This window comes from Enhydra lutris, unplaced genomic scaffold (genome assembly GCF_002288905.1).
Source record: "Enhydra lutris kenyoni isolate GAN:26980312 unplaced genomic scaffold, ASM228890v2 scaffoldscaffold28, whole genome shotgun sequence".
Classification (NCBI taxonomy): Eukaryota; Metazoa; Chordata; class Mammalia; order Carnivora; family Mustelidae; genus Enhydra; species Enhydra lutris.
In genome coordinates this window covers 16,457,183-16,476,670 of record NW_019154112.1, presented here as the reverse complement: position 1 = coordinate 16,476,670, position 19,488 = coordinate 16,457,183, and the positions used below count along the sequence as shown (strand labels likewise).

Sequence of the window (19,488 nt, the reverse complement as noted above, 5' to 3'; positions counted from 1 at the left end):
AAGGATTGACAGCCACTGCTAGAAGCTAGGAAGAAACTAGGAAGAATTTACCTCCATAGGTTTCAGAGAGAGCATGACCCTGCCAACATTTTGTTTAGATTTCTAGGTTTCAGAACTGTGACAGGATACATTGCTGGTGTTTTAAGCACCCAGTTTTTGTTCCAGTGTTATTGCAGCCCTAGAAAACTAACATACTGTTCATCAAAATATATTTGTATTCCCAGCATTTGTGTCACAATTATGAAATTTCAGAGTCAATGTTATCAAATCTCATGTCTTTGGCATCTATCTTCTTCTCCTTCATTATTTTCTAATTCTACCACTGCTCTCTCAGTAATTCATATTGTATCATTAGCTCTTTCTCTTCTATACTTACTTCCTGCTATATACAAACACACAAGCACATATCTGGGTCTACACACGTATGAACAAATACAAATACACAAAAATACATACATGTGTGATACCATCATGTGGTCAGGGTACAGATAACTTGAATTATTAAATATTACAGTTAGTAGAGAGTTCCTTCATTCAACATGGAGTCACAAATAAATTTTCAAGAATACGTGTAAACACAAAACACTAAACATATATTTCATGCTGAATGTAATTTGTTAGTTCATGGCAGATGCAGAAATCATATGGTCTTTCTGTGCCTCAGGGTGATAATCAGGAAAGTCTGATAAACTTATCAGACTTTTGCATTGTAATAGAACTGCTGTTAGACACAGCTTTATAGTTGATAAAATTTCAGATAAACCTATTTATGGCATGTCTGGAAAAATTGGTTTGCATAATTTCCCCTTATTTGTCTTCAGAGGGTGCTTAAGATACTTTTCTCTGCTTAATAAAATTGATTATAAAAATAAATAAAATTAATCCAATGTTTTAGCAAAGCCTGTTAGCCTGACCTTCAAAATATACCCAGAGTCTGAGCATTTCCCAAGCCTTCACTGCTGACACTTGGACGGAGCCGTGTTCATTTCTCACCTGGACTAGGGCATTAGCTTTCTAACTGGTCTCCCTCTCTGTATGCCTGCCTTATCCCCACCCACTAAGCAATTCTCCACTGTGCAGCACAGCGATCACTGAGGTCATGTCACTCCTCCGTGCAAACATCTGGAATAAACTTCTGTTTCATTCATAATACAAGACAAGCCTTTAAAATGGCCCCAAATTCTTGGAACCTGATTTTGTTCTTTCTGTCCTTTCCTCTATCTGATTTCATCCTCTACAGGTTTCCCTCTTGCTTACCTGCTCCACCACACTGGCTTCCCTGATGCTCTTAGAAAACATCAAACACACATCTACCTTAACACAGCATTGGCCATTTGCTCATTGTGGGATATTTTTCCTCCTTTTACCTATTCAGCTTTCATCTTCTTCAAGTTGGCTTCCTAAGCAAGATCATATGGGACCATACTGTTGTCTCCCACCCACCAACTCAGAACCTGAGGTGCCCTCCCCTTCAGATCTGCTCTACTTCTTTTAAGCATATAATCTATACACACATCCAAACATATTCTCTCTCTAGATTAGAACTATACTATGTACATTTTATTATATACCACATGTCATACAAAATACAGGTTTATTATGCTTAGTGTTTACTGTCTGTCATCACTAGAATTTAAGCTCTAGGAGGGCAGGAAACATTTGTTATTTTTAGTAGTGCATTATCCACGCCATAAATAGAGTCCTGGATGTGGTGCATCCTCAATAAAATGTGTTGCTCAGCGAAATATGGTTATTAAGGGAGGACATATGTTATGCTAATCACCGTTAACTTAGATAATAACACTGTCAAGGGGTTTGAATAATATCTTAATTATTGACATAAAATAGCATCTCAAAATATTGTTGATTGATGTTCATAAAAGTGACAACTTGTCATACTGCACCACATGTTTCAAGTATAAATAGATTTGGGAGGCAATAGAAATATCTTTTTCTAAGTTCCCATGCATAAGTGACTGACAATAGTAAATAGAACTGAGAAAAACTGTGTCTGTGGAGAGGGAAGTAATTCTCCTCCTTGGCAGAATTTGATACACTGGCCGAACTAATGGGTGAAGGACTACAGGCCACAGTTTTAAAATCTCACTTCCTTGCTTTCCTCAGTTCTTCTCTCCTTACGACCTCCCTGGAGTACGGGATGCCATTCATCAGAAGGCTCAGCTGAGAGCTGTCTGAACGTGAAACGTGGAGCAAGTGAAGACAAAAGGGCATGATGAACAAGCAGAGCCTCATTCCCTTCATTGAACAGTAACTTGTCCTTAAAAATCATCATAGCTACACCTTGCAAACTCAAACTTCAGTCCCAACTCAAGCACTTATTAGCTGACAGGTTTAAGCCAAGACAGTCTCTTCCTGCAAAGCTGTTCAGTGACTAGATCTTTAACCCCAGGGCACTGTTAGTTATTGAGTGGTATTGAATAAATGGCAGCTACTATTATTATAGTTATCCTTGAAACAGAGAATTTTGTCTTTGCCTTCATTTTCCTAGTATCCAGATATGTCCCCTGAATATCTATGCTGTTTCTTGCCCAAATCATTTCCCTCCTGTGACTGTCCTCTTTAAGCCGTATTATAACACTGGCTGGATTACAGGCCTGGATCATTTAGACTGCCTACATCCTCTGCATAGAGCATCAAACGCCCATCCTCACTCATCTTCTCATTGCAGAAGTGATACACTGCCTTGAATGTCAGCAGTGCCAGATTCTTCCTCAAGAACTGTGAGTGGTTCCCAAAATGAATCCTACTTCCTGGACATCTTGAATCAAGCTTACATGCCTCATTAGCTGCCTCACCTCTCCTAGTATCAAGTCACTTGCATACACAATGCCATCCTGAACCATGATTCAATTGGTAGTTCCTTGAGATTCCATGTATTGAGTGATACAGCTTCTTCCTGAGGGGCCAGGCACTTTAGCCATGTTTAGCCATGTTAGTCAGACACTTTTTCAGACCTAGGGTATTTTCTCCCACTCTCCAGCTTCCACAAATCCACAGTTTATGCTGCTTTAGTCATAGCAGCCTTCACAGCAAAGCCCCGCCCCCACTTATAAATAAACTGTTGACAATCTTTGTGACCAACTTTAAGATAGTCTTTCCTGAGACCTCTACAATTATGGCAAAACTTTGGATAAGGCATTATATCTATTAACACATGGCTCTTGCACTGAAAGAGCATAAATACACACATGACCAAAATCATGGTGACACTAAGTATAATGATATATCAGAGCAAAAATAAAGGGGAAAAATAAATTTTTAAGTGTGTTACAAAGTCTTAAAATAAGAGGTGACATTTGATTTGATCCTCAGGAAAGGAATTTGACAAAGTGGGCAATAGAAGGCATTTAGGAAGAAGGACTGTGAATGCCAAAATGCAGAGTTGGACAACTGTGTACCAGTATTGAAGAGTGTAGTTAGTTATAAAATAGGGCCGGGATAGGTGGTAGAGAATCACTTCAGATGATACAATTGACTCTGAATACTATAGTTGGAATCTTTAGGATTTTAAACCTCTCCTGTTAGGAAATGAAGATTCATTGTAACTTTCTAAGCAGAGGAATGAAAATCACATAAGAAAAACAACTCTGAAAGTAATGTGGAAGAGGGATTCAAAAGAGATGGTAAGAGTTTAAGCTGGAGTAGTAGTAGTGAGCTAAGAGGCTGGGTGAGAGAACTTTATAGATAAAATTCTTAGTACTTTTGATAAAATAAAGTTTACGCTGAAGCTCAGAAATCTAGCTGGTTATAAATTTCATTTTTGAGAAATGATTCAATGGAGGAAAAAAAGTATGGGTAGGGAAAGAGATGGAGGTTGTGATATTGAAGAGATAAAAATTTTATGTTTTTGAGGGACTGATAGGCAAAAAATGTTAGTCTCAAAATGGAAACAAGTTTATATCTTTGCATATATTTGAAGTCATGAATGTAGGTGCTACATCTCCAACAACAAATTGTGGAATAAAGAAAAAAGAATAGAAAAAAAGAAGAGTGAAGAGTGTGGAAAGAAAGGAAGGGGAAGTTTAAGAATGAAACCTAAAGGATTCTAATAGTTAAATGGACAGCATGAAGCTGTGTTTTAAATTGGCCTGGCTGAGGTAGGGAGAGAATTCCAGAACAGCAGTAGCACAAAGGATGCCAGCCAGGTACATAATTTGTTGAACCCAGTGCAAAATGAAAATGTGGGGTCCTTTGTTCAAAAAAAAGAGGCAGGAAAATTTTTCATTAAAGGTCCTGAAATAAAAGCTTTTTCTTTCTTTTCTGGTCTCCTTTTCATCTCTTCATGATATATTTTACTTGCTATTTAATGTCATTCTAGATGAATCACTGAACACTATATCAAAAACTAATGATGTACTATATGTTGGCTAATTGAATTTAAATAAAAAAATTTAAAGAAGAAAATTTAAGATTTTCAACTTTAGCATATATTTTACCATTCATGTTTATACTGTGCAATGCCTGTTTTAAATGGAACATAAGAGAATTTAACTCTTCAGTGGCATCATCAAAATTACATAAATCATGTTTCAGAGCCAGTACATGCATTTTGTTCTTAGCAAAAAATAACTGAACACTGATACAAACTTAATTGCTTTTATTCCACTTCTTGCTACCTGCATATTCTAACACTACCTTGGAACCAGACGACTTCCATAATACCCTTAATTTATACTTCCTTTGAACATCACTAACATTCTACATACTATGGCTCTACCAAGTGGGGGTCCTTCTGAGTGTAGGGCTTTTGTGACAGTTTACACACCCTTGAAAGCAGTCCTGCACATAGATTCGAGAGCTTCACAAAGAGATTACCATAGTCTGTGACTTTATCCTAGGGCTCTGTCAGAATGGTACACAAGACAGGAATGTTGTAACTTGGGGTAACATAATAGAGTTAAGCGGGTCTGAAATACAAACTTACCTGAGTCCATATAAGGCTGGTATTTTACCTTGGTCACAAAGGTAAAATATACTAATCTGAGACTTATAAACACCTTACACATATTGCTACTCTAGGAACTGGCAAATTTCTAGAAAGAAGAAGTTAGTAAGCATTCTACCTTTGTAGACCATATGGCATCCATTACAACTACTCAACTTTGCTGTCATAGTATGAAATCAGCCATAGACAGTATGCAACCAATGGGTATACCTGTGTTCCAGTAAAACTCTTTACAAAAACAAGTGATGGGTCAGGTATGACCTGCAGGTAATACCTTGCCAATCTCTGGTCTATGCTGTTGTTTTCCCAAGGTCAAATTCCCAAGACTCAACAATGGAGATGAAAGTGTTTTGAAACCAAAGAATTGTAACATGCATGAAAAAAAATTGGATTATTAACTATATTCACTCTACTATTATTTTGCATATTGTACTATATTTTGTATACAGTGTTATCACTATTTATTGTAGCAATAAGTGAGAATAAAATGTAAATAATGAATATTCTTGAATCCTGCAAACTAGCAAAACACAAAAAGCACAGGGCATTCTTCTGTGAAAGATGCTGGGGGAGGTATAACAAACCAAATGTCAGGATTTTACTTCAGATCTGTGTGCTAGGTTTCAGTTGGATATAGTCTGCCGTGCAGAAGCAGTTGTGTTCATTAGTGGTTCAGTTCTAAATGGGATTGTTTTATACACTGCGAGTAAATTAGAACAAAAGTGGCTGTTGATTGTGACAGAAGCTTTTGTCTTCTATGCACATACTTCTTGACCACAAAGGACAGGGTGTGGAGCTGTTCCTCTGCAGTAAAGTAACTTGGGGAACTGTAGGAGGAGGTCTCATGTTTCAGCTGAAGGGGGACGTCTCCTTTGGTGCTTACTGGTTTTCACCAAAAGGAAAACTTCCTCTACATTTGCTGGTTTGTAGAATGGACATATAAGAATGAGACTTTTGAAAACCTCAGAATATAAAGAATGATTCCAAATTTGTCAATAGATAGAAATGAGAAAGAGTTACGATTCTTTTAAAAAGGCTTAATTCATATCTGAGTGTTTGAGGTCCAAAACAATAGATAAGCAAATGAACAAAAAATTACAGCCATGCTGGTGCCTGTCTTAAGGTAGTTAAGTAAAAAAAAAATCTGGATATTGAGTAATATGATGTGATTAATTCCATCCCATTTTTAAAAATTTCACTAAAAAGTAAAGAATTCTGCAGAAATATAACTAATGATCTCAATCTCTACATAGTAATTTAATTTCAAAAAATATGTATGGCAATGTTGATAAGATTTCTGTGTTATTTCAGAACAATATTTTATATTACTTAAAATAATTTTAATTGATTTTATTTCACTATAATAATGCTAATTAGCAATGTTTTCTATCCTTTCTACATGAATCATTGTAGATCTCATAAAAACTTGATTATTTTGATCTAATATAAGTAAAATAATTAAATATATCTTCTGAAATGTTCTTTATTTCTCACTATATACAAATATTTATAAAAGTTTTTATTAATCATAAAATACATAATCAGTATGAAACTTTTAGAAAAAAATCAGTATTGAAAGCAATATTGTTTAGGAAGAATCCTTTGTATGCATATATGTGGTGTGCATATACTCATGTATTTGTAAGTATGTTGTATATATGATTTTATAACTTCTGCTTAATAGTATTATTAAGTACCTATATTTATTTAATATAACCACTATTAGGGCACATTTGTTTCTAAATATTTATTATTTTAATTACATTTATGTTATTTTTATTTTTTATGTTATTATTATATGTTTTATGTTATTATTATATTTATGTCATGGTACTTTGGGTATATCAACAATAATTTCCTAAAACTCAGATTATGTTATTATTAAAACTTCTAAAATTTCTGGTGGCAAGTAATTCTCCAAAAAGATGGTGTCAACTTATTTCCTCACCAATAAAGTGGTATATCTTCACAAATTCAAGTATTACAGTTGAAAAAAAATAATAAAACACTGGCAAATGGGTAAAATTTGTCTCATTTTAAATATGACATCTTTGGTTGCTTCTGATGATTTTTAATTATGTTTTACTGACTATGTACAGCAAAGCATATTGCTATTTGAGTGGTCAGCTTTTCTTCTTTGACTTGAAAGAGTATTTACAACCATGTCTATCCTATGTGGAACACATTTTTGTATATATTTGCTTTAACTATGTTTATGACGATTTTTGGAATAGAAGGGTATTAATTTTAGTTATTCTACTACAAAATATACTCACTATCAACACCTATGTATAATTTTCTATTTTTGCTTTTAGACTTAAAAAGTTCCAGTTAGACCATCTATGAAAAACCCACAGCAAATATCATTCTCAATGGGGAAAAACTGAGAGCTTTTCCCCTAAGATCAGGAACATGACAGGGATGTCCACTATCACCACTGCTATTCAACATAGTACTAGAAGTCCTAGCCTCAGCAATCAGACAACAAAAAGAAATAAAAGGCATCTGAATCGGCAAAGAAATCATTTGCAGATGATATGATACTTTATGTGGAAAACCCAAAAGACTCCACTCCAAAACTGCTAGAACAGTGTCAGGATATGAAATCAATGCACAGAAACCAGTTGCATTTCTTTCTTTTTTTTTTTTTTTAAAGATTTTATTATTTATTTGACAGAGAGAGAGATCACAAGTAGGCAGAGAGGCAGGCAGAGAGAGAGAGGGGGAAGCAGACTCCCCACCAAGCGGAGAGCCGGATGTGGGGCTCGATCCCAGGACCCTGGGATCATGACCTGAGCTGAAGGCAGAGGATTTAACCCACTGAGCCACCCAGGCGCCCCACCAGTTGCATTTCTATACATGAACAGCAAGACAGAAGAAAGAGAAATTAAGGAGTCGATCCCATCTACAATTGCACCCCAAACCATAAGATACCTAGGAATAAACCTAACCAAAGAGACAAAGAACCTGTACTCAGAAAACTATAAAGTACTCATGAAAGAATTTGAGGAAGACACCAAAGAAATGGAAAAATGTTCCATGCTCATGGATTGGAAGAACAAATATTGTAAAAATGTCCATGCTACCTAAAGCAATCTACACATTTAATGCAATCCTTATCAAAATACCATTAAGTTTTTTCAAAGAAATGAAACAAATAATCCTAAAATTTATATGGAACCAGAAAAGACCCTGAATAGCCAGAGGAATGTTGAAAAGAAAGCCAAAGTTGGTGGCAACACAATTACAGACTTCAAACTCTATTACAAAGCTGTAATCATCAAGATAGTATGGTACTGGCTCAAAAACAGACACATAGATCAGTGGAACAGAATAGAGAGCCCAGAAATGGACTCTCAAGTCTACGGTCAACTAATCTTCCACAAAGCACAAAAGAATGTCCAAAGGAAAAAAGACAGTCTCTTCAAGAAATGGTGTTGGGAAAATTGGACAGCCACATGCAGAAAATAAAACTGGACCATTTCCTTACACCACACACAAAAATAGACTCAAAATGGATGAAGGGCCTCAATATGAGACAGGAATCCATCAAAATCCTTGAGGAGAACACAGGCGGCAACCTCTTCAATCTCAGCCACAGCAACTTCTTCCTAGAAACATGGCAAAGCCAAGGGAAGCAAGAGCAAAAATGAACTATTGGGACTTCTTTAAGATCAAAAGCTTTTGCACAGCAAATGAGACAGTCAGCAAAACCAAAAGACAACTGTCAGAATGGGAGAAGATATTTGCAAACGACATATCAGATAAAGGGCCAGTATCCAAAATCTATAAAGAACTTACCAATCTCAACACCCAAAGAACAAATATATTATCCAATCAAGAAATGGGCAGAAGACAGAACAGACATTTCTACAAAGAAGACATCCAGATGGCCAACAGACACATGAAAAAGTGCTCCACATCACTCGGCATCAGGGAAATACAAATCAAGACCACAATGAGATACCACCTCAAACCAGTCAGAATGGCTAAAATTAAGTCAGAAACTGACAGATGCTGGTGAGGATGAGGAGAAAGGGGAACCCTCCTACACTGTTGGTGGAAATGCAAGCTGGTGCAGCTACTCTGGAAAACAGCATGGAGGTTCCTCAAAAAGTTGAAAATAGAGTTACCTTATGACTTAGCAATCACTCTACTGGGTATTTACCCTAAAGATACAAATGGAGTGATCTGAAGGTGTACATGCACCTGAATGTTTATAGCAGCAATGTCAACAACAGTCAAACTATGGAAAGAACCTAAATGTCCATCAACAGATGAATGGATAAAGAAGAAGTGGTATACATATATACAGTGGAATACTATGCAGCCATCAAAAGAAATGAAATATTGCTATTTGAAACAATGTGGAGGGAACATGGAGGGTATTATGCTGAGTGAAATAAGTCAATCAAAGAAAGACAATTAGCATGTGATCTCTCTGATATGAGGAATTTGAGAGTGGGGGGTTAAGGAGGGTAGGGAAGGGATAAATGAAACAAGATGGGATCGGGAGGGAGACAAACCGTAAGAGACTCCTAATCTCACAAAACAAACTGAGGGTCATTGGGGCTTGGGGGAGTAGAGATAGGGTGGTTGGCTTATGGACATTGGGGAGTGTATATGCTATTGGGGTGCTGTGAAATGTGTAAGCCTGATGATTCACAGATTGAGGCAAATAATATGTGATATGTTAATAAAAATAAAAAAAATTCCAGTTAGAGATGAAATAAATATTAACTTATATTTGATTTGGATTATCTAAGGTTTTATTTTATAATTTTATCTAGTTAGATAAATTTTATCACAGAATTTATTCTGGTATAAGGATATAGAGGAAGAGTTTTCAAAATAACAAAATATCAATCAATGCATATTTCATAAATATGAAAATATTTATCAAATCTCTTTTTTATGTAATTTTATGCAATCTAACATATGCGTCTGGACTTTAAATTCTATTTCCTTTTACCTGTACCCCTGTAATAATACACATATTTTATTAGAATTGATTTTAATATATTTCATAATCATACAATGCTTAGTATCATTTCTATTCAACATTTCCCTATTCCCTTTGACTCAAAAGGATTTGATCAAGTTCCAAATATTATTCCATTTGGATTTGTTTGAAATTGCTTTATGCTTTTCAAATGTAGTGTTTCTTTAGTATTAAGGGCTCACATTTGCAAGAGCTCAAATAAGAACGTCATATCTCCATTTAGTTTACTTATAGTATTCTGGTTATTTCATGTATTTTCTATTTGATTTTCTAAATGGTATGTAATAAATATGTGTACAGGTGTATATAAGGCATTTTGACTTATGAGTTTAATGGAATTATGTCTTATGTTAGAATTTGAAGAATGACATTGAGTATTGTACTCTAATAAATATAATTTATTATAAATATATTATATATAAATATAACAAAATATATGTTATGTTTGGAAATAATTATAGATGCCAAAAAGATCGGAAGATAATGTAAATATAAATCCCTTAAGATGGAAAAAAAGAGAAAGAGAGAAAAATAAATACTCAGTAAATTATAAATTTTCAAAATCTTTTTACCTAATGATTTGGTAAATTATAGTATTAAATATCTTTCTTTGACTCACCCATTTATTTCCAGGTGAAATATCCCTTTGCCATTTACTATAATGTTATGTATACTATGTTGAATATTTTTAATTTAGAATTTTGCAACTATGAATGGAATACAATATAAATATAAATATATAATTATACTTATACACATATATATAGTTATAAATAAATAAAAATAAATATAAATATAAGGTTTTCATTTCAGTACTATTTTTGATATCCATTGCTATTGGAAAATCTTTGGATCAGGAAGCTCTGTTCTCTCTCAAATCCTTTCAAACAATTGGTAGAAAAAATAGAGAATTATATTGCTAGAGGAAAATCATACCAAACTACTAGAAACTGTATTTTTTTTCTCTTTTTTTAAAAATAATTTTTAAAATTTCCTTACGTAATCTCTAAGACCAATATGGGGCTAGAACTCATTGCACGTTCTACTGAGTCAGCCAGGTGCCCCCACTTTTTATTTTCCTTTTAAACTTCACTTGATTAGTAAACAAAACCATGAAGACTGGTTTGATTTAGAGGATGGCTGACAAAGACAACTTCAATCCAATTTAATAGATGTCATTATATTACAGAGCCAGCAATCATACACTTCAAAAGTTACACAAAACTCTAAGAAGCATATTGATAGCCATGGTTCCATGACGCCTCACTTTGCTCATCACAAGAGATTACCTGGAGCATCATTTTTCTCTTAGCCACCCATGGGATCCATCAGAGCAAGGGAGTCCAGAATTATGAGCTTTCTACCTCCTGTGCTTTCCGAGGATGGAAGTTGCATGTTGAGAAGAAGTAGTAGTACTCAATGGTTCATTTTAGAAACATACAAGCAAATTCTCACTTTATCAGTTACATGCTTATTCTATATTTTGGCAGTGTCATGGAACCTGGAACCTAGTTAAGATTTTAGCACTGCAGGGCATTCTACTATGGCCCACCCTCCCTTTTCTCTACATGAAGATATTAGATAGATGTGTAGATATGTTTTTAAAGATAATTTTCAGCTACTGAATGGGTTTGACCAACAGGGAGCTCCTGCAGGAGTCTAGACGACAAGAGGAGAATGAAGTTGGGGATGTTATCTCCTCATCTACTTCTGATCAGTTTGCTTTGGTTTGCTTATGTTCTCTCCCTAAATGCTGCAGCATATGTAGACTGGTAGCTTTCCTCTTTATGGGTCCTGATAACTGCTCTTTCCTTTGATCCCTTCAGGACTCAAGGTAGTAATGACATTTGCTCTTACTAGTCCCTTCAGAACCATACAGTCCCTCTTTGTTTTCCCTAAATTCTACCTATATCTTTGTAAATACTTTTTCTTAAAATTAAATTCTTTCCAAGTAACCAACTGACGTGTGCTATCGACTCCCTGATTTGATCCTGGCCAACACAGTGGGTGAACATACTGGCCAGCAAGTGCCTTGTAGATTATTGATTAGCATATCTAAAATAATTAGGGAGGCAAGGGAAACTGGAAGAATAGTAGCAGAATCAAAGTCAAAATCACCAAAGAGTGTTTGCCCTTGGAATGAGATGGGAAAAATGGAATGTGACAAGGCTTTGTTCATAAAGGCAAACTTAGGATTTGATTTCCTGGAAATGGATATTTCCAAGGGATGGATACTAGACTGATTGTATGAGAGGATATGTAACTCTGCTGCATTTATATGTGAGAAGTGATGTATTAGGTGTTGTTGATAGTCTTAACTGTTATACAAAAAGCTTGTAAAAGCTTGTAAAAGCACAAGGAAAATACTACATTTAAATTTGAAATTAAAATTTATCTTATTTTTAGAAACTTTGTAAAGAAAATCATATCACATGACATACCAAAGGTAAGATTTGGTCTTTTGTATTACTGAGTTGCCAGCCACAGATTATGCACCTAAACAAACACACAAACTATAACTATGCATATGTAATACACAAAACCTATACATTTCTCATTGAAGGAATATTAACTTCACTCCCACAATTATACTTGAAATTCCACAACATAGAACTTCTTTACATAACAACAACAAAAACATCTCTCTTTTTGCTAAATACAATTTTTGAGCTTTTTTTTGCATATTTCCCAATTTGACAGTTATTACAAGGGTAGAGGAGACTAATAATTTATAATACACTTTAAAGGAAGAATAGTTATCTAGGAAAAGTGGCTTTTCACTAATTATTTCAAGAATGAATTCAAACTTACATATGAAATGCTATTTTGTTTCAATTTTTATATTTTTTTTCTCAAACAAAGGTCACTAATTTAATTTATGTTCTGAGATATATATAATGAAAGAATCACAGCTTTGCATTGAGCAATGATAAGCCATGCTGTGTAGGATGGCAATACTAAATAAAGTTCCTTTGATTTCCTCATCTTCCCATTAAAAAAAAATACTACACTGAAAAAAAAAAGTTAGAAAGTGTACATTATTTTGTGTTCCACCAGACAAAGAATCTATTTCAAGAAATGAGAATAATAAAAGTTATTCCTAAACTTTGAAAGATCTATTGTAATGAATTGAACTAGTTCAGTTTCTGATTGCTTGCCAGCAGTATAACCATCTCCAGCATACTCCTGTATTGATCTGGTAGCCTTTGTGGCACTGCATAAAGAATAACCATCTGTGTCAGGTGCAACAGCAGGTGCCATCCCCACTGAACTGTCTGCTACCCTGATTACAAAGAGGCTGGTTAGAGCACCTGGTGACCACGACAGGCTCTTTCTCCTTCACAGAAAAGAAACTCATTTCTAAAAGTTTACTGAACTGAAACTGAGAAACTCACCAGAAATCATCAGCTGAAGAGGAATCAACTCCGGGGAAGACAAAGTAAGAGATCTAGTGACAGAAAGCCTCTGGCTTGCATCAGGAGGTTCCCAGCCATGTACACTAGGCTGAAGTTCCCATTTGGACCACTCTGAAGAAGTTCTGAGCCCTTCTTTTAAATCAGATGTGAAGGTCAGATAATCTGTATAATATGTCCAGTCTGGCATAAGTACAGACATAGGGAAAGAGGTCTGTATTGGAAGTGACTGACTTGCTGAAACTGCATAGAATTGAACATTAGAGGTTACTTCTGAAAAATCAGACACTGAGTTCATGTAAGGAAGCGGGTTGTTTTTGAGGTCACTCGAATGTACAGTTTCCGGATGATTTTCTAAATTTAATTCAAAATCTAGAGAGCTATCATGTGTGAGAAGTTTGGACTGTTGATGAGATCCTTTAATCTCTTGCACATCCAATAAATTGTCTTGATTCAGTATCTCAGTGGGGCCCACAGTTACACCATATTGTCCTATTGTCAATAGTTTTAAAACATTTTCTGACAGAGAAGGATCATCAGTAGCCAGTTTTGAAGTCAAATCAGTATTCATCAGGTATGAAGAGGCAGTTTGTGATGGGACAATGGATAAATAAGTCTTATCCAAACATAAATTAACATCCAAATTACTTGATAGGGTAATAGATTCTTCCAAGGATGAGGATAAAATCCTTTTTTCTGTACTCTTTTTAGAAGGGAATAAAGATGACAGCTCTGTGAATGCTGCTGATGGCGTTATTTCAGTAGCAGAGGAAAATGAATGCCCAGAAGTGATAGTTTGAATTCCCATTAGTGCATACCAGCTGGCTAATATCACTGAGTTCATCCAGAATGTCTCATAAAAGTGGGAATGTTTGCTATGCAAAACTCGATCTGAGAATTCATGAGAGGATTTTATTTCAGTCATAGAACATGTTGCACATGTTTGGCTTAATTCACTTAAAGAATCAGCAGCCTGTGATTTGATGTTTGTGAGTCTCTGGTTGCTAGATGCTTCCATAATAACCTGATATTCACTGGGAAAAGAAGCTTGTATAGTGAATTGGTGCAGAGTTGATGAATTTAAGATGGCTACCTGTTTAGATATAATCATCTTAGCAGGAGAAATGGGAGACATTGAGGAGCTTAGCAATCTCCAGTACTCTCTTCTTGAAATTAAGGAAACAGCTGAATATCCTTCAATATCCTCTTGAGCCCCCCTAGAGACAATTGGAGGTGCACTTGTAGAAGCAGTTGTGAGCAGGAATCCATGGGAGAGTAATGAGTGCCTGTTTAACTTAATATCAGCCCCTGGAATGCCAGTAATTACTGAACTCATTGTGGTAGTAGATAAGGCAATAGTCTGATTGTTCTCAAATAATAAAGATTCTGTAGGAAAAATAGACTCTGTCATGAAAGAAGAGATGATAAATGAGGTCCTCTCTCCCCTACTTGGGAAAAGGAATCCTGGTATGGCTACTGAAGTTTGGATAGGCATATATGATATGGATGTTTTGCCCCAGACAATTTGTGCTGGGTCATGAACACCAAAATTCAGAAACTGAGAAGAGGAAACATCTGTGGAAGAAGAAGACTGTATTTGGCTGAGAGCTCTCTAGTGGAAATCAGTTCTTTGAGTATATAGCTTTCAAAAGATATGCCAATACTTAATGCTGCCAAACCAGTGGTTGGGAGAATACCATCCTTGATAATATCTGTCTCTTTGGGACCTTCAGAGAGGAAAAAGGAAAAAAAAAATCAGAAAAGTGAATTAAAAATGAACAACTTTGGCTGTGGGCTGAATCTTCTGCAAATTGCTCTGCCACCTCATACCCAGTACATGCAAACAAATGGTGCTATAAATCATATTTCTAATGAAAGTATATGAATAAGTTTGGTGACTTCATAAATTATATAAATGCAAAGACTCCTATTACTCATACTCCATGGAAGGGCTAAAGTCAAACAAATTTTGTTATATAATCTTAAGAGAGAAGAACAAAACTGGAGGTATCTTGTGCCCTAATATCAAACTATACTACAGAGCTGTTAGTAATCAAAATAGCATGGCACTGGAATGAAAACAGGCACATAGATCAATGGAATACAGTAAGGAGCCCAGAAATCAGCCCTCTTCTATATAGTCAATCAATCTATGACAAAGGAAGCAAGAATATACAAATAGGAAAAGATGGTCTCTTCAAAAAGTGGTGCTGGGAAAAGTGGACAGCTACATGGAAAAAATGAAACCAGACCACTACCTTACACCATGTAATAAATTCAAATGGACTAAAGATTTAAATGTAAGACCCAAAACCATTAAACTAGAGGAAAACAGGCAGGGAGCTGTTTGACATCAGTCTTAACAATATTTTTGGGGGGACCAGACTCCTTAGGCAAGGGGTTTTGTTTAGTGAAAACTAAAACAAATGGTTCTATATCACACTATAAAAAGTGTGATGTAGAAATGAAGGAAACCATCAGCAAAACAAAAAAGGCAGCCTACTGAATGGGAGAATATATTTGCAAATCACACATGTGATACAGGGTTCGTATCCAAAATACATGGAGATTTTCCAGAACTTAATATCAATAGAGCAAACTGATTAAAAATAGCCATAGGGTAGTGTGCTTGGGTGGCTCAGTTGGTTAAGCATCTGACTCTTGATCCCAGCTCAGATCCTAATCTCAGGGTTGTGAGCTCAAGCCCTGATCTGGCTTACTTAAAAAAAAAAAAAAAAAAAATGGACAGAGGACTTGAACTGACATTTTTCCAAAGAAGACATACAGATGGCCAAAAGGTACATGAAAAAATACTTAATATCACTAATCACCACAGAAATGCAAATCAAAACTATAATGAGATATCACCTTACATCTGTCAGACTGTTATCAAAAAGGCAACAAATAACAAGTGTCCATGAAGGTGTGTAGAAAAAGGAAATTTTGTACATTGTTGGTGAGAATGTAAATTGGTACAGCCATTATGGAAAACAATATTGAATTTCTTAAAAAATTAAAAATAAAATATCATACAGTCCAGCAATTCCACTTCTGGATATTTATCTGAAAAAAGTGAAAATACCAGTTCAAAGAGATATATACACTTCTATTACACTGAAGCATTATATGCAATAGCCAAATTATGGATGCAATCTAAATGTCCATTGATGGATGAATGGATAAAGAAGATATGATATAATATACAAAGGTATATTACTCAGCCATAAAGAGAATGAAATCTTGCAATTTGTGAAAACATAGATGAACCTAGAGGGTATTATATTCAGTGAAATAAGTCAGACAAAGACAAATGTATGATTTTATTTACATGTGGAATCCAAAAACAAATGAACATACAAAACAGAAACATACTCATAGATACAGGGAATAAACTTGGTTACCAGAGGAAGAAGGGCTGAGTGCAGAGGACAAAATAGATAAAGGGGATTAAGAAGTATAAACTTCCAGTTATAAAATAAAGGAATCATGGGGATATAATATACAATGTAGGCAATGTAGTCAATAATATAGCAACTTTGTATGATGACAGATGATAACTAGATTTGTCATGGGATTGCTTCATAATGTATAAAAATATCAAATCACAATGATATGCACCTGAAAATAATATGACTTGTATATCAATTATACTCCAATTATAAAGAAAAGCAATATATATACTCTTTATTTTATATTTATGTATTTATATTTTATACTTATACATACGAGTGAACATTCACAGGGAGATAAAAAGAACTAACGTATTCCAAACCAAATGACTCCTTTGAATAATAAAGCATGAAAAATTGCAACACTGCCATTGATAGAATCAATGAATACTTAACATATTGGTTTAGAAATATTAGAAGTATCATTTTACTTTCTAAATAGTGACAATATTCTTTATATTTGATAACAGTATATGTAAACTTACGTTTTTAAAAGAACAGAAATTATGAAGACAAAGAGTAGGGCAGACTACCTTTCTGCTTATGATATCCAATGACCCTCAAAAATATTTTTAACAAGAATATCTTGTTGGAATCTCTACATAGGGAGGAGTCAAGATGGTGGAGAAGTAGCAGGCTGAGACTACTTCAGGTAGCAGGAGATCAGCTAGAAAGCTTATCTAAAGATTGCAAACACCTACAAATCCAACGGGAGATTGGAAGATCAAAAAGAAGAAGAATAGCAATTCTAGAAACAGAAAATCAACTACTTTCTGAAAGGTAGGACTGGCGGAGAAGTGAATCCAAAGCGACAGGAAGATAGACCCTGGGGGGAGGGGCCAGCTCCCAGCAAGCTGTGGAGCAACGAATCACAAAATCAGGACTTTTAAAAGTCTGTTCTGCTGAGGGACATCACTCCAGAGGCTTAACCGGGGTGAAGCCCACACGGGGTCAGCGTGGCCTCAGGTCCCGCAGGGTCCAGAAGGATCGGGGGTGTCTGAGTGTCGCAGAGCTTACAGGTATTAGAACAGGGAAGCCGGCTACAGAGACAGAGCCGAGGAGTGAGCTCTCAGCTTGGGGTTACCTTGAACCGGTCGCAGGCTCGGTCAGCTCGGAGTGTGGCTGGAGGCCAGGGTGACGGGAGTAATTGGGTGATGTTCTCTGAGGGCGCACTGAGGAGTGGGGCCCCGGGCTCTCAGCTCCTCTGGACTGGAGACTGGGAGGCCAACATCTTCATTCCCGTCCTCTGGAACTCTACGGACAGTGCTCAGGGAACAAAAGCTCCCAAAAGCAAACCTGAGCGGATTACTCAGCCTGGCACCTGGTAAGGGCGGTGCAATTCCGGGGCAAAGACACTTGAGAATCACTACAACAGGACCCTCCCTCAGAAGATCAATAAGAAATCCAGCCAGGACCAAGTTCACCTACCAAGGAGTGCAGGTTCAATACCAAGGAGAGCAGCGGAATTCCAGAGGAGGAGAAAGCAAAGCATGGATCTCATGGCTTTCTCCCCATGATTCTTTAGCCTTGCAGTTAATTTAATTTTTTTTCTTTTTCAATTATTTTTCTCTTCTTCTGCCAAATTTTTTTAACTTTTACCCTTTTCTTTTTTAACGTTTTTTAACTAGTTTATCTAATATATATATATATATATTTTTCTTTTTATATTTTTTCTTTATTCGCTTTCTTCTTTTAATTGTTTCTTTTTTTTTTTTTTTCTTTCTGAACCTCGTTTTATCCCCTTTCTCCCCCCTCACGATTTGGGATCTCTTCTGATTTGGTTAAAGCATATTTTCCTGGGGTTGTTGCCACCCTTTTAGTATTTTAGTTGCTCCTTCATATACTCTTATCTGGACAAAATGACAAGGCGGAAAAATTCACCACAAAAAAAAGAACAAGAGGCAGTACCAAAGGCTAGGGACCTAATCAATACAGACATTGGTAATATGTCAGATCTAGAGTTCAAAATGACGATTCTCAAGGTTCTAGCTGGGCTCGAAAAAGGCATGGAAGATATTAGAGAAACACTCTCGGGAGATATAAAAGCCCTTTCTGGAGAAATGAAAGAACTAAAATCTAACCAAGTTGAAATCAAAAAAGCTATTAATGAGGTGCAATAAAAAATGGAGGCTCTCACTGCTAGGATAAATGAGGCAGAAGAAAGAATTAGCGATATAGACCACCAAATGACAGAGAATAAAGAGCTGAGCAAAAGGGGGACAAACAGCTACTGGACCACGAGGGGAGAATTTGAGAGATAAGTGACACCATAAGATGAAAAAACATTAGAATAATTGGGATTCCAGAAGAAGAAGAGAGAGAGGGGAGCAGAAGGTATATTGGAGAGAATCATTGGAGAGAATTTCCCCAATATGGCAAAGGGAACAAGCATCAAAATCCAGGAGGTTCAGAGAACTCCCCTCAAAATCAATAAGAATAGGTCCACACCCTGTCACCTAATAGTAAAATTTATAAGTCTTAGTGACAAAGAGAATATCCTGAAAGCAGCCCGGGAAAAGAAGTCTGTAACATAAAATGGTAAAAATATTAGATTGGCAGCAGACTTATCCACAGAGACCTGGCAGGCCAGAAAGAGCTGGCATGATGTACTCAGAGCACTAAATGAGAAAAACATGCAGCCAAGAATACTATATCCAG

The 19,488-nt window shown here is 35.8% G+C and overlaps 1 protein-coding gene across 1 annotated transcript in view; it reads right to left on the bottom strand.

The window, feature by feature from the left end:
* LOC111152227 (eyes shut homolog (Drosophila)) overlaps positions 1 to 19,488 on the bottom strand; it is a 1,631,332-nt gene that overhangs the window by 756,649 nt on the left and 855,195 nt on the right. The window contains 2 exon segments of the mRNA XM_022510634.1: positions 13,364 to 14,968; positions 14,971 to 15,108. Of these exon segments, the coding sequence (XP_022366342.1) occupies positions 13,364 to 14,968; positions 14,971 to 15,108 (1,743 nt within the window).